Source organism: Liolophura sinensis, chromosome 7 (assembly GCF_032854445.1).
Source record: "Liolophura sinensis isolate JHLJ2023 chromosome 7, CUHK_Ljap_v2, whole genome shotgun sequence".
In the NCBI taxonomy this organism is placed as follows: domain Eukaryota; kingdom Metazoa; phylum Mollusca; class Polyplacophora; order Chitonida; family Chitonidae; genus Liolophura; species Liolophura sinensis.
Genome location: NC_088301.1, coordinates 55,472,608 through 55,485,681, shown reverse-complemented (window position 1 = coordinate 55,485,681; position 13,074 = coordinate 55,472,608). Strand labels below are relative to the sequence as shown.

Sequence of the window (13,074 nt, the reverse complement as noted above, 5' to 3'; positions counted from 1 at the left end):
TGTATATGCCTCTGTAATCATAGAGATGTCCAATCAAATATTAATTTGTTATATCTGCATGACTTTCTTCCCATAAAAGCAAATTTCAGATCATAGATTTTAATGACCAGAATCACCATCCATGTATATAGGTAAAGCCATGGACCCTTACTTTGGCTGTAAAATTACCATGATGCAAAATCCTTATTCGATACGGCGGTCAGAATTATGGTGGGAGGAAACCGGACAGTGTGCATGGGAAAACCATTCGCCAAGGTTGCTGACAGGCCACGTACATAATCAGGAGAGGAAATCCTCTAGCAACAAGGTCTATTGTTCCTCTTTTCTGTTAAGCAAATACCAAACAGACGTGTGCACACATGAACTCTCATTCATTTCTCTTGTATACAATCTCTATTTCCAACCAAATCGCAGGATTTTTCAGAACCTTTAATTAGAAGTACATGTGCATCACAAAAACCCTTAATTGATTTAATTTGCTTCTTTTGATTTATTTATTTATTTATTTGATTGGTGTTTTACGCCGTACTCAAGAATATTTCACTTATACGACGGCGGTCATCATTATGGTTTTAGAAAACCGGGCAGAGCCCGGGGTGAAAACCACTACCATCCGCATGTTTCTTGAAGACCTTCCCACGTACGGCCGGAGAGGAAGCCAGCAAGAGTCGCTTCTTTTGCAATTTATATGAATTTTTCATATTGCATTCTGCCTGAATGTAGGTTACATATGCGCCATTGAGGCAGATGCATGGGTACAAGATTTGCCCCCGAACTGAGGAGTGAAGGAGCACTGAATGAGTAATACGGCCACAGTGACATTTAAGTTGTTAATGGTCTATTACTTACAGCACCGTTAGGTTGCATCTAATTAAAATATATCAGAATTTTGTCTGTTTTGAATAAAACTGAAAACTGCCAGAATTACTTAACACCATACTTACATAAATGATGTAATAGTGAAATTCACATGTAGATAATTTCAAGAATTCAAGATACTTACCTACATGTATGCCTTTATGCTTGGACACATTGAAAATCCAGGTTTGTATAGACATGCATTTTAGTACAGTAAAATAAAATCACAGTAATGCCTATATGTAGTATAACCATGAGTATATTTGGGCTACCTACATGGATTAAAAATAACCCTCAGAACAACCTCTCACACTTAACAACCATACAGCATGCAGAATAGGTATATATTAAAATTAACAGCTCTCATTAGCGATAGGTACCATATGCTCTTAGACACTATCTACAAGACCTGTTCTGTGGACCTTAAAGACAAAATTCAAAGGCGTTATTTGCTTTCCAATCAGTATACATATGTACTTTTTTTGTGTACATTTTAGATAACCTGGCCGAAAAACTCATTTCGGTTTGTATATATGTAGGCATAGCTCAGGACATCCTCGACGCGTACACCTGATCACATGGTCCAGTGAAGATCTACTACGGTGAATGCATGTATCACTTAATTGAAACCAACATCTTTCCACGAATATTAATAATCGCATCAGTCCACACATACAGCTTGATAGCAAGCACATCATACGCTCGACCAAGCTGAAGCTTTAGACTTTAAGATGTCGTGTTGCCATATCCCCTAATACAGCAGCCTATTTTAACTTTAACGATGTACAACGGACAATGCGTTTTCTGCTCAATTCTGTTGTTCACATCATTGTGCAGGATGGTTTTGTGAGTAGGCCTATTTGCCTTGAAACTACAGATGATACGGCAACGTCCTTAATGTCCAGTGGCATGAAAGTCTATATACGGCTTCAAATACACTGTCCAAATTTATCAATAAAACTTATGAACAACTGCGAAGAGAAGCGTAAAAATTCACCTAGATACTACGTCTCTACATGCCTGTACTATTTATGTCGAGTGATCTTATGTAAATGTTTGAATCAAAGTGACGTCCTTCTCTGGTTACATGTGCTATATCTACCTAAGAGTCTTAAGTATTTTTTGAATGTGCACGAATCTCGCTCAAATGTGCACGAATCTCGCTTACATGATCACAGTTACGTTTTACAAACTCCCACAATAAGATTTATTTATTCACTTAACTGGAGTTTCAGTTCCAGATATTTCTGCCTTAAGATTTACGTGTAGTAAAACACTGCACTTTCCCAGGTACCACACTAACTTCATTTGACAATGGCAGATCGGCTTCAACAAAGGCGACGTTTAAGTCGAAGGCCTCTAAAATGCACGGGTACATATGGTCTCAACGGGTTGTTCTATGCTGCACACCATGAATGCACTTCAGTGAATAAAATAAATATTAACAACCTCTTTACAAACTGTGCAAACGTTTTATACAAGGCGTCCAGAACAAATTATTTTTGTTAACTGTTCAGTCTAAGAAAGAGTCAGTTAAGTTTCCTTTGATCTAGAACAGTACAATAGAAACACGTTCTGCTACAATCGGTACCAACACTTCATTGTTAACCACGTCAATATGCTGTGTACAGTATAATCTTTTAATAACCTTTTCTGTACCTGAGTTAATGTGTCGCCTACACAAATACTAAATAACGAAGAAAGAAACCTAGCGCGTCCTCACTTGTGGCTCCCATGAACGAAAACAGATATTTGATTTTGTTGTTTTATGCCGCGTTGTTGTGCGACAACTTTTGGAACACACGCATAAAACCTAGCAGAGACTGGAAGAAACCACTGCATGTGCGCACGTGTTAACGGTCAAACACGGTGGCGTAAAGCTTGGGGCCAACCAGCAGAAGCGGGATTCATTCACATGGTGTCACAGTTCAAGGTCTAATAATCTGTATTTTGACATGACAAGAAACACATACCAAGACATAAAAACAGATTTAAATGGAAATGTATTTTCACATACAGGGTAATGATCAGACCAACACAGGATACTTTCTGTTGTCTAAATAGATATGTAGATCACACAGGTTTGAGCACAACAGAGAGAGATGACCAATACAGCTTAACAGTGCACCATAATGTTAGATGAGCACGGCAACCACACACCTTTGTCTAGCATTTGTACTCTATAAAGCACACTACACGGCAGTCATTCAATTGCAGATATACAGTGTAGATGTCAAGACACCAGCAAAACTAATCCTAAAGCTGTCAGCTTACGCAGAGCTCTGGTTCTAAAATAGAGGACATTCAGTATGATATACATATGTGTATTATTAATCCGACATCATAGAAGCAGGTTGAGTTGGCACACTTCTAATGTCAACTGAATTTAACATTCAAAACCCCATGGGTTTACCATGATCACCACTTGAAAGTCTACCTCTGCATAGAAATGAAATATGTACAACAGTTCTGGAAATACCTGTCCAAGTGAAATGTGAATGGCAGAGTATAACATAAAATATTTCATCCAACAATCAAGTACTTCAAACTTTATTTTTTATGAATATCAAGATGACTTCAGAACACCACAAGCCCAACTACCTTTCCATTTAGTACGAAGCTCTGATGATGATTCAAAGAAGTATCTTTACATTAATTTCAGACTGTTGACGTTCAAAACATCTGGGCAGAACTTGCCATATGAATGCATTAGAGTTTAAACTACCTCATAGTATCTAAATAGTCAAAATCATTTCCAAACTAAAAGATTTAGGAAGTTCACATACAAAATCTGTACAGTCATGTTTCCTGAATAAAATTAGCCTTACACTACTGACGAAAATAATATCACCTAATTAAACAAAAAAAATTCTTGTCCAGACAAATGTACCTAACAAAATGTTAAAAATCCAAGGCATGAACAAATATAGAAAATTTTGTTACAATACCAAATCAGGTATGCTGCTCTGATCAAATAATAGTATGAAAAATTCAATATTTCTTTTATTCTGGAATGGAACAAATGTATTGGATGTCATTTTAATCAGCAGCTCCCAATTTAAAATTCTTTTTTGACCACATAAAACTGAGCCTAAGGCAAACCACATTAACATTAACTTGTTCAAAATATTGAAATTTCTGCATGAACAAATCTTTAAACAAAGCTATATGATGGTCAGTAAAGAGAAATTATTATACGCAATAACTTGGAGAAGGAGAATAATGTTCCAGGTTCCTTCATCCACATCAAAGCCAAAGCATACAGATGCAAACAAATAACATAATGCTGATGTGACAACTGCTCACTGCCAGCAAATCTAGCACACTTGTTTTCATGTGGGTACTGGTCAATATGGTTGCACGACCCACTGACATCTGTTTGATCTCTCACGTCTAGAAGGTCTGCATTACACCAGTTGTAAATATTCCATTGCTCTTTTTGTACACAACATTCCCATAAACACAAGCTTTCACATTTCTGATGGATAAACAGATATAAAATATATTTCAAAGGTAACTCACACATAATGCAGCTTTCAACTTTTGTCTTGAAAATACTCACAAATTGTCAATTCTACAACAAAATTATGCCTTCAAATAAAGATTTACGGAATATCATATTTGCAAAATTATTAACATATACAGTTACACATAGCTGCCCACACATGTACATCAGTTGGACACCAACAAAATATACAAAAGATTACCTATATGTTCCACAAAGATGCCAAAACCTGAAAGGAACAGGTGTTTCATAGTTATGTTCTCACTCGTAGCTAAAAGAGGCAGATTAGTATATGAATCTTATGGTACATAAAAAAAGTTAATAAATTGTGGCTGAAAAAGCACTTTTTGGATGAAATATACCTGGAAACACAGCTGTCGCATTCAGCAATCAGACAGAAAACTTCACTATTCTCAGACAGAAACAAAGGGAAACCAACAGTGATCATCTTAGAACTTACAAGTTTTTCCCAAGAAGCACAGTTCAAGATAAAACACTGCCTGGCTAACAGACTACCAACTTATACTGTATACTACAAAGAGAGAAGTTTTTAAAAACTAATAACACACTGACTTCAAGCTCTTTATGGAGCTTCCTTGCCTGTAACACATTTTATGTTCTGTTCACACTTTGTCCTGTAAGTTGTATTAAAACACAAACATTTATTGCAAGCATTAATGACAAGAGGAGACTAAAAGCGTAGCTGATGCATACATAAGAGAGTTTATCAGTGTTTATTTATAGGGGGAAAAGGTTGATTCAAATACAAATGCTGTTTTAAACACTGACAGTTGCAGGCAAGAACAAAGCTGTTATTTCTTCAACATCCATCTCCGCTAATGACAATACAATAATATCATCAAATCCAGGCTTGTAAAGAGAACAACTGAAAATACCATCTTACCCAGGTTAATAATGAAGGAATTGGTTACAGCAACAAAGGTACCAAAACAAGATAACAAATTCATATGTACAGGGAATGATGTGGTGTTCATTTGACGTTACAAGTCACTATTTTCAAAGTAATGTATCCAAACTATAGTGGTTTCCAATATTTTTTTTTTAATTGTAGGCTAATAAATGTCTTCACAGTAAAACTTGCTTAAGGGCCAAATTCTCATAGGTTATAAATACATGTAGCTTCCACGCTACACAGATTTCAGACTTGTACCTGGAGAGATTGCCAAATATAATGCAAGTTACTCAATCCTAACATACCTGGTGGTAAGCATAGAACAGAAAAACATGAACAAAGAGAAGATTAACAAGGAGGGGTCACAAAACAAATGTTCTGGAAAAGAGACAAGAACTTGGCTGTTAACAACTGCTTGAAAAGTAACTGCAAAACAAACCATATCAACAGCTCAGGGCCAAATGAAAAAATCTGTAACATGTTGCGTAGACAAGGGCAAATCTCTGTGACAATCAACTGTAGTTAGCGCTGGAGGAAGGTATGCAGGGTTTAAGTGGCGGACGGCTGAGTTGGGGAGCCCCCCATGGAGCCTTGGGGCATCTGACTGTCTGGGTTGTAATTACTGCTGCTGTCTCCCTGAAAGAGTAATCAAGTCAACAGCCATTGAAGGAAAACATCAACTCAGGACATTGTGGAATGTGTGAATAGAGTAGAACCACTACAAGAGGCAAAATTTCACATCCAAACACACAACTGTTGCAAAAAACATGCACTGAAGAAGGAAATAAAATAATAATAAAAAAAAATTTTTAAATAAAAAAAGGACAAATCCCATTTACATTTTCGTTGTACATGTAACTGCTTCATATAGAGCAACTACATTTTCACTCTCATATATTTACTGGGACAAGATGTATAACCAAGCAAACACTAAAATGGAAACAGTAATTTTTTCTCCTTTTAAACATTTACCAGCTTCCAAAAAACATTAATCACATAAATTTTCATCATACTTCCAGAAATCATGTCTCCTAATATTTTTTTACTGAATGACCATTACTTAAAGTTTCCAGAAACACAAAATGATATTTCAGGGTTGGACACTCATGAAATTGCAGTACACATACACTTGGTAATAAGGTATGTCATCCTAGTGACGGTTCCTGTTAAGTACATATAGCTTGGATGCAAAAGGAGGTGCTTGAAGGTAATAAGGTTAATTTTTTTAACACAATAACACATTTGTTTCATTTCTTCCAGTCTGTTTTACCCTTTTGCATACGTAACACCACATGATTCATGGTGTTATACTGATGTTAACCCAATACAAAAAATGTCAACAAGTGTCCAAACACAAAATTTCAGTCAAAACATAAAATCTCATCCAAGACAAGTTTTCAATAAACAATGTGACTTTTCAAAATTTACGAGGCTACAGAGTCAGACTACAAAAGGCTTCACAAACTGTTCATCAGATAGTTCAGATTGTTAAAAACGAAAGCAAATTTTACTTTCTTTGTCAAGCCTACATCAAGGTACCAAAACATGATGTCATGAATTCATGCGGTCAAGTGTGTCCACCAAAGTCACACAGGCGCCTCGTGCAATCATATGAAGTTTGAATAGTCAGATGTCACATGAAAAATTCAGTCTAGAACCCATTTTCAGTCTAGTTAGTAATTCTTTTGTCTTGGACAACAGATTTTCATGCCTTAGATGACACATTATGTTCTAAGCTAAAAAAAAACTGTCATTAGGACAGACTTTATTTTTGCATGAAATATGCAGATAAATGTAAATGTTACAAATGAAATATTACATATCTGATGAGTAAAAGTAATAAGTTGAGCTAACATTTCTTGTTTTTCAATCTTTTCTCACTGGTGATTTTAGTAAATTTGACTGTAGAGATAGCATGTTCGATGGATCAGGGGTCTTTGTGTTTAACTCTTTGTGAAATAGATCCTTCTATTTGTGGTTCCAACCCCTAGTCATAAGTTTTTTCAGAAAATAACATAATAATAATATTATTATTTAGCCCTGACATAAATTTACTAACTGAAGATTTTACTGATTTCGTTGATGTGAAAGAAGTATTTTATGTCATACTATGTAGTTTTATATTTCACTTCTATGAAGGGAAACAGGCCAAACCCTGTAGAAGAGTTAAAGGTAAAGGAAATATCAACATGGAGTACCCTAATTCGTCACCCTTTTCAACCACCACTGGGACCAATACTTTGAAACATTCTGAAAGAACTGTGGGGGTTAGAGAAACAATCTGCACAGTTTCATGAAGCTTGCATCTTTATCGACACAAACACATCAATTTTAGTGTCATTTTCATAATAACTGTGTGCATAAATTCCACTAAAGAAAGTGCTTTAGCGGTTGAAAAGGTTGAAGGTATACATTATTTGTCAGATGGAAGACCATTAGTCACTCTTCATAAAAATAGTTTGTTTTATATTTTTGAAAGAATTTTGAATGCATTTGAAAACTTTGGATTTTATAGTGGCCTTTTCTAACTTCATTGGGACAAGTGACATCACATCAAGTTTTTGCCACTTACTATAAACAGGCTGCTAAATTTCAGAATTCAAAATGCATATGCACATTACATATAGATCTGAGAATGCATTCACCAAATGGACTTTGAAACAAAGTATTTCAAGCAAAAGTCACTGACCACCCTCTGTGCAACTGCAAACCACTACCTTTAAAGGTGCAATAAGATGTACAAGTATGTCATCATGTGAAAGACAAACAAAAATGGAAAAAATAAAAATGTACTGGTATTAAGAAACACCAAGTTTACCACAAGTAAAGGAGTAGGCTGCTATGTTGACAAATTGGGTTGATTAATGGTCTACTTTAGGCATGGAAACAGACTTTTGTAAACAACTTGTAATTCATGAATGGGAACCAATAATTGTGAGACCAGTCTCCAAAAGATCTACACACCCCTTCAAGACCACTGTACTGGATAAGAACATTTGTTAGACATATTTAGCCTAAGGAGCATTTCAAGTATCTACTTCTGAAATGTGAACAGCAATAATTAAATCAGCACGTACTAACCTTCAATCATCAGAACTGTACCTCATAAAATAATTTTGCTGAAATCTACCTGTCACTTTTTTTTCAAAACGGCCTAAGCCAAAACTACACAACTCAAGCTTAGAAAAACCTAGACACGGTTGTAACATAAGCTGCAGCATTACAGCATAGGTATTCAATGCTGTATGAATCATTTACGGCTGTATGAATCATTTACGGCTAAACAGCTGCTCTCATGTTCACGTAGAACCAAAAATGATTTTTTTTTCTTTTTGCAAGGCTAGATTCAGAAAAAGATCCAATGCTTTAGTGTTCGCTGAACAGTATATTACCAATTATAGGGTAAAGCATGGTTAGTATGTCTGAAGGAGTTGTTAGTATAAAATCAAACTGGAAAAGAAATTACAAAGATAGAAAAAAAAAATGCATTCATAGATAACACTTATTTGTGTGAGATGATACTGACATTGTGCATTCTACACAGCCACAAGACATACACACAGGAATATAACCAAGCCTTACCACTTGCCCACTCCAAGAGAATGCTGCATCACAGCATGGCCACCTTCCCAATCTAACAGACTCCCATTAACCAATTCAAACAGTTCAACACGGCAACATTTAACAAGATCAACAAAGCACCTGCTCTCTCCTGCTTCACTGCTTCCTTCAGGCTGTCATATTATCACATCATGGTTGTGTCATACAAATTCCTCTCAAACTACAACATTACACAAGAAAAGGCTGTTTAGAAAATTTGGATTTCAGTCCATTGCAGCTTAGCGCATCCCTCTTGTCCATGATCAGCAGTCATCACTGGAGCAATGATAAGTCCTCAAGAACTTCCTGCACTTAGAATTGGTATTTCTATCTCTTTCTTTTTGTTTTGTTTAAAACCAGCCATTGCTGTAAAATCCATCACCCATGCACATTTCAAACAATGAATAATGCCTAGCAACCATATTTGAATGCTCAGGAATATCCTCAGTAAGTTAACCATAAGAACAACTTGTCACCACCTTTCCATTTCACTCAGTTACAACTGATATCTTGTGTCTTACAGCCCACAGCTGCAGATGGACTCCCAAAGATGCACCAAATGGATATGGTGTCATTTGACCCAATATCACTGGCCAAAACAATGGCAAAACACCTTTTCACATATCAATGAGGACAGTATTACATTGTACCAAATATCCTCTAGAATGCATAACAGGTTCTCAATCTCAGAAAAATTTATCCCCTGAACAAAGCAGGACAGAATCAGCACTCTTGTATTGTACATGCTAGTCAGTATGGAAATAGCATTCTGTTGTCTCCCCAGTGGGAGGGGTACCTTCCATAGCGAGTCAATGAGAAGAGCACCAAAAGTTAGAGAATTAGTAAACTTAAGTGATCAGAGTCCTCACACCCTCTGAGCCTCAACAGGGTTAGGGATGGAGGGATCACTGGGTTTAGCTCGCACCTTAAACCATGGAGTCTCCTTGTACAGGAACCAGATGTTTCCACCCCACACGACCATATTCAGGAAGCCGAAGATCTGAAACACAGAAGATGTTACAACACATTACAATCCAATCAATTTTAACTAGTCAAGCACAAAGGCACTGATGAACAGCAAGGATTGAAGCTAAATTAAAACAGTTCTTGTTTTTTCCAACAGCATTGCCGATATGCAGGGTACTAGTCTTCTACCACTTCTGGTAGCCTGATGTATATGAAGTTCATAATGATGGGGAAAAAAGGCGAACAGGCTGGCAGGAATTAAATGGATTTGAACCACAGGCAACTAGATACAATGTCCAATGGTGCCTGAGGACAACAATTCAGGGGACTGGCTCTGTGCACCCTGAATAAATTGTATGGCTAAACAGTAGAAATAAGAATGACAGAAAGAAGAAGAAAATGGAAAGGAATGTACTGGAGTTTGAACTTTACACTGCCAGGCATCATTTACAATTGGCCTAGTATTGAATATTAGCAAACAGATTAGGCAACTTTGATCTTCTGCACTGTGCTACCACACTAACCACTCTGCCATGCCCCCTTCCCACCTATTTCTATACACATGTAATTATACAAGGAATACAAAAACTGGCATATGCACTAGCAAAATGCACTTAATCACATGCTACAGGATGAAATGTGTATATCTAGTCAAGAGCCTTCACCAGAGTTACGGTTTTGTATAAAGCCTTTAAAGAAAAGCAGCAATTGGGGTTGCCAGTGTCATTTAGCTTTGAAATAATCTTATACTGTGAAATATACTTCTACTGTGTGAACATATCAACACACACTTGGGTTTTATAGTTTAAACCATTTGGGAAGTGGTCCACAAATAATAAGAACTAAATCTTGGTGAACTACAGATGGACATAATCTTTGGAGTATTAGCTCAAGGGGAAGTCTCAGCAATAAGGAAGCTAATAATTTCAGATCTCCAGAACTCCCAAGAGGCCTATCTGTCTACCTCAAGTTTGGGTCTGGTCACCCATCGGTCAAACACCACAGAGGATGAGCAAAGATAAAATGACCAGCAGAATAAATATATTCAATTGTCTTAGTTGATCCATGGTCCAATCTCACCAGCTCCAAGATCAATCTACATTAGATTACCATGGGGAGATGAACAACTGCCGGTCTGAAGCTATAAACAGAACCGTTATGGTTGAAAGTCCCGCGCAGTCGGTATCATTCAAAATCAATTCCCCAAGTCCAATCACAATGAGAGTGCAATGACTGCCAAATGGTCACTGAAGTTCACAGAGGACACCTTTAATCTTATCCAACATTTCCACACTTAGAGGTTCCCAAACAATATCATCCCAAGGCAGTATGAGGTAAACTGATCCCTCAGGAATTCAAATTACCTTTACTTACTAAACACCTCAATGGGAATATAAGGCATTGTTTATCAGTAACAGAAATGAAATGCTGTGATACACCTAGGTTTACACAAACCACATATGCCTCCCTCCCTCTTTTCCTTTTGCAGTTTCACATCCAGTCCAGCACTAACTCAAGGAAAATTATCTAAATCCAAAATCAGCAAAATGTTCTAAAACAGAAGACACCACAGAAATACCCTAATTCTTCAACCCTTTCAAATGCCTCTTTCATAATAACTGCAATCAGAAATTCCAATGAAAAAGGTATTTTAGTGGACAAATTTAGAGTATGTCCTGTAAAAATTCAGATCATGACATTACCGGGGGAAGGGGGATTTACCACATTTGAGCTGACTTACTTGGGTGGTGTTTTGGATTTTTTGCTCACAAGTTTACCTCCACATGAACACACTAACCCATCTGATCACTGACAGGGTATTCAAAAATGTTTGGATGCATTTTTTGTTGAAAAAATATTATCAACAAATATGTGTGTGAAGGATGCCAAAGGGAGAAGTTCCTAAACTCTGAAGGACTGTTTCAAATATTTGCAAACGAATGTAAAACTTCAGCTCATTACATAAAGTACATTTACCTTAACAAAGATTCTAATACAGAAAAGAGATGTAGAGTTACATGCAGGTAATTAACTCAGACGCAGGCCACCAACAACTGAACATCCCTTTTATGTTATTCTGTCATTTATGCACAGCCAGGGCTCAATGCATGCAATATTTTTAAGATACTATCCCTAACAATCACACTAACATTGCTTTCTCTGTTACTGGACGCAGATACTCACAATGTGGTATTCACTTTGCACGTAGTTTGCACAGGTGAACTAAAACTTTGGTCTACTTTGTCTTGCAACTGCATTAGCACTTTTAATATGAAAATGAGATGTAACAAGACTTACTATGGAAACATTGAGGCTGGAGAAGTCCCCATATCTCAGAGTTGTACATGTGTTATCCGTTGGCGGTTTGCAGGCAGTGCTACTTGGGAAGATCCCGGTTTTAGGGTCTGTGTTGTACTTGACATCGCTCAGACCATCTGCCCAAGCAGCTGAGGAGATCAACCAGAACAGGGCAAACACAGCAGTCACCACAAAGTCCTGAAAACAAAAACAACAGCAGTCACATACTGTAGGAAACACTGCAAAATGGGTTGAGAGCGTATACTGAACAGTTACACTTGCTTCATTTAGTTACCATGGTATTATACTGAGGTGTCTTAACAGAGGAAATAGATTCTGTTACACTGCAGATGATTTGACCCAAAGTATGTTATTCAAATTTAGAGCTGTAAAATACGGCTTTCAGCACCCTCAGCAACCTTTAACTATTTATATTTCGGCTCTTATAGTATCTATTACATTGAAATGTCACTGAATCATACAAGAAAAACAATACTGTTCAAAGAATATGTACATATATGTATGCATGTAGCAGCGCAACACGTTAATACAAATTTGTTACCACTGTAAGATCATTGTATGCAAGACCTGAATTCTACCTACACCAATCTTTTTTTCATAATATCTTGCTGCCTCATAATATCTCAAATAAATAAAATTTGAGTGATGTCAAATAGCAGGTAAGTACCTAGATTTGATAAGCACTAAACTACAGCTGACGTACCAAATCAAAGTACACAAACCAACATACAATTGCACATTTATAATCTGAAAAGATGGATGAGATGGGAACACCTTTAAAAATTATGTGTGAGTTCAAGAACAGACAACATTTATTTCAACCATTAGGAATCCTTATTCTGACCTGACTGATATTTTTAGTGCATCCCAGGAAACACAATTCGGAAGTCAGTGGTGAATTTTTTGTCTGTGG

General features: G+C 36.7%; 1 protein-coding gene across 3 annotated transcripts in view; it reads right to left on the bottom strand.

The window, feature by feature from the left end:
• Positions 1-2,844: 2,844 nt before the first annotated feature.
• LOC135469618 (synaptophysin-like) overlaps positions 2,845-13,074 on the bottom strand; it is a 38,976-nt gene continuing 28,746 nt past the window's right edge. For 2 of the 3 annotated variants that reach the window (XM_064748126.1, XM_064748127.1), the window contains exons 5-7: positions 12,141-12,338; positions 9,802-9,876; positions 2,845-5,912 (exon numbers count right to left, since the gene is read on the bottom strand). In XM_064748126.1, the coding sequence (XP_064604196.1) occupies positions 5,826-5,912; positions 9,802-9,876; positions 12,141-12,338 (360 nt within the window). In that variant the 3' untranslated portion in view covers positions 2,845-5,825. Of the gene's footprint in view, positions 5,913-8,978; positions 9,058-9,801; positions 9,877-12,140; positions 12,339-13,074 lie in introns of all 3 variants that reach the window. The other variant, XM_064748128.1, reaches the window with a different exon arrangement.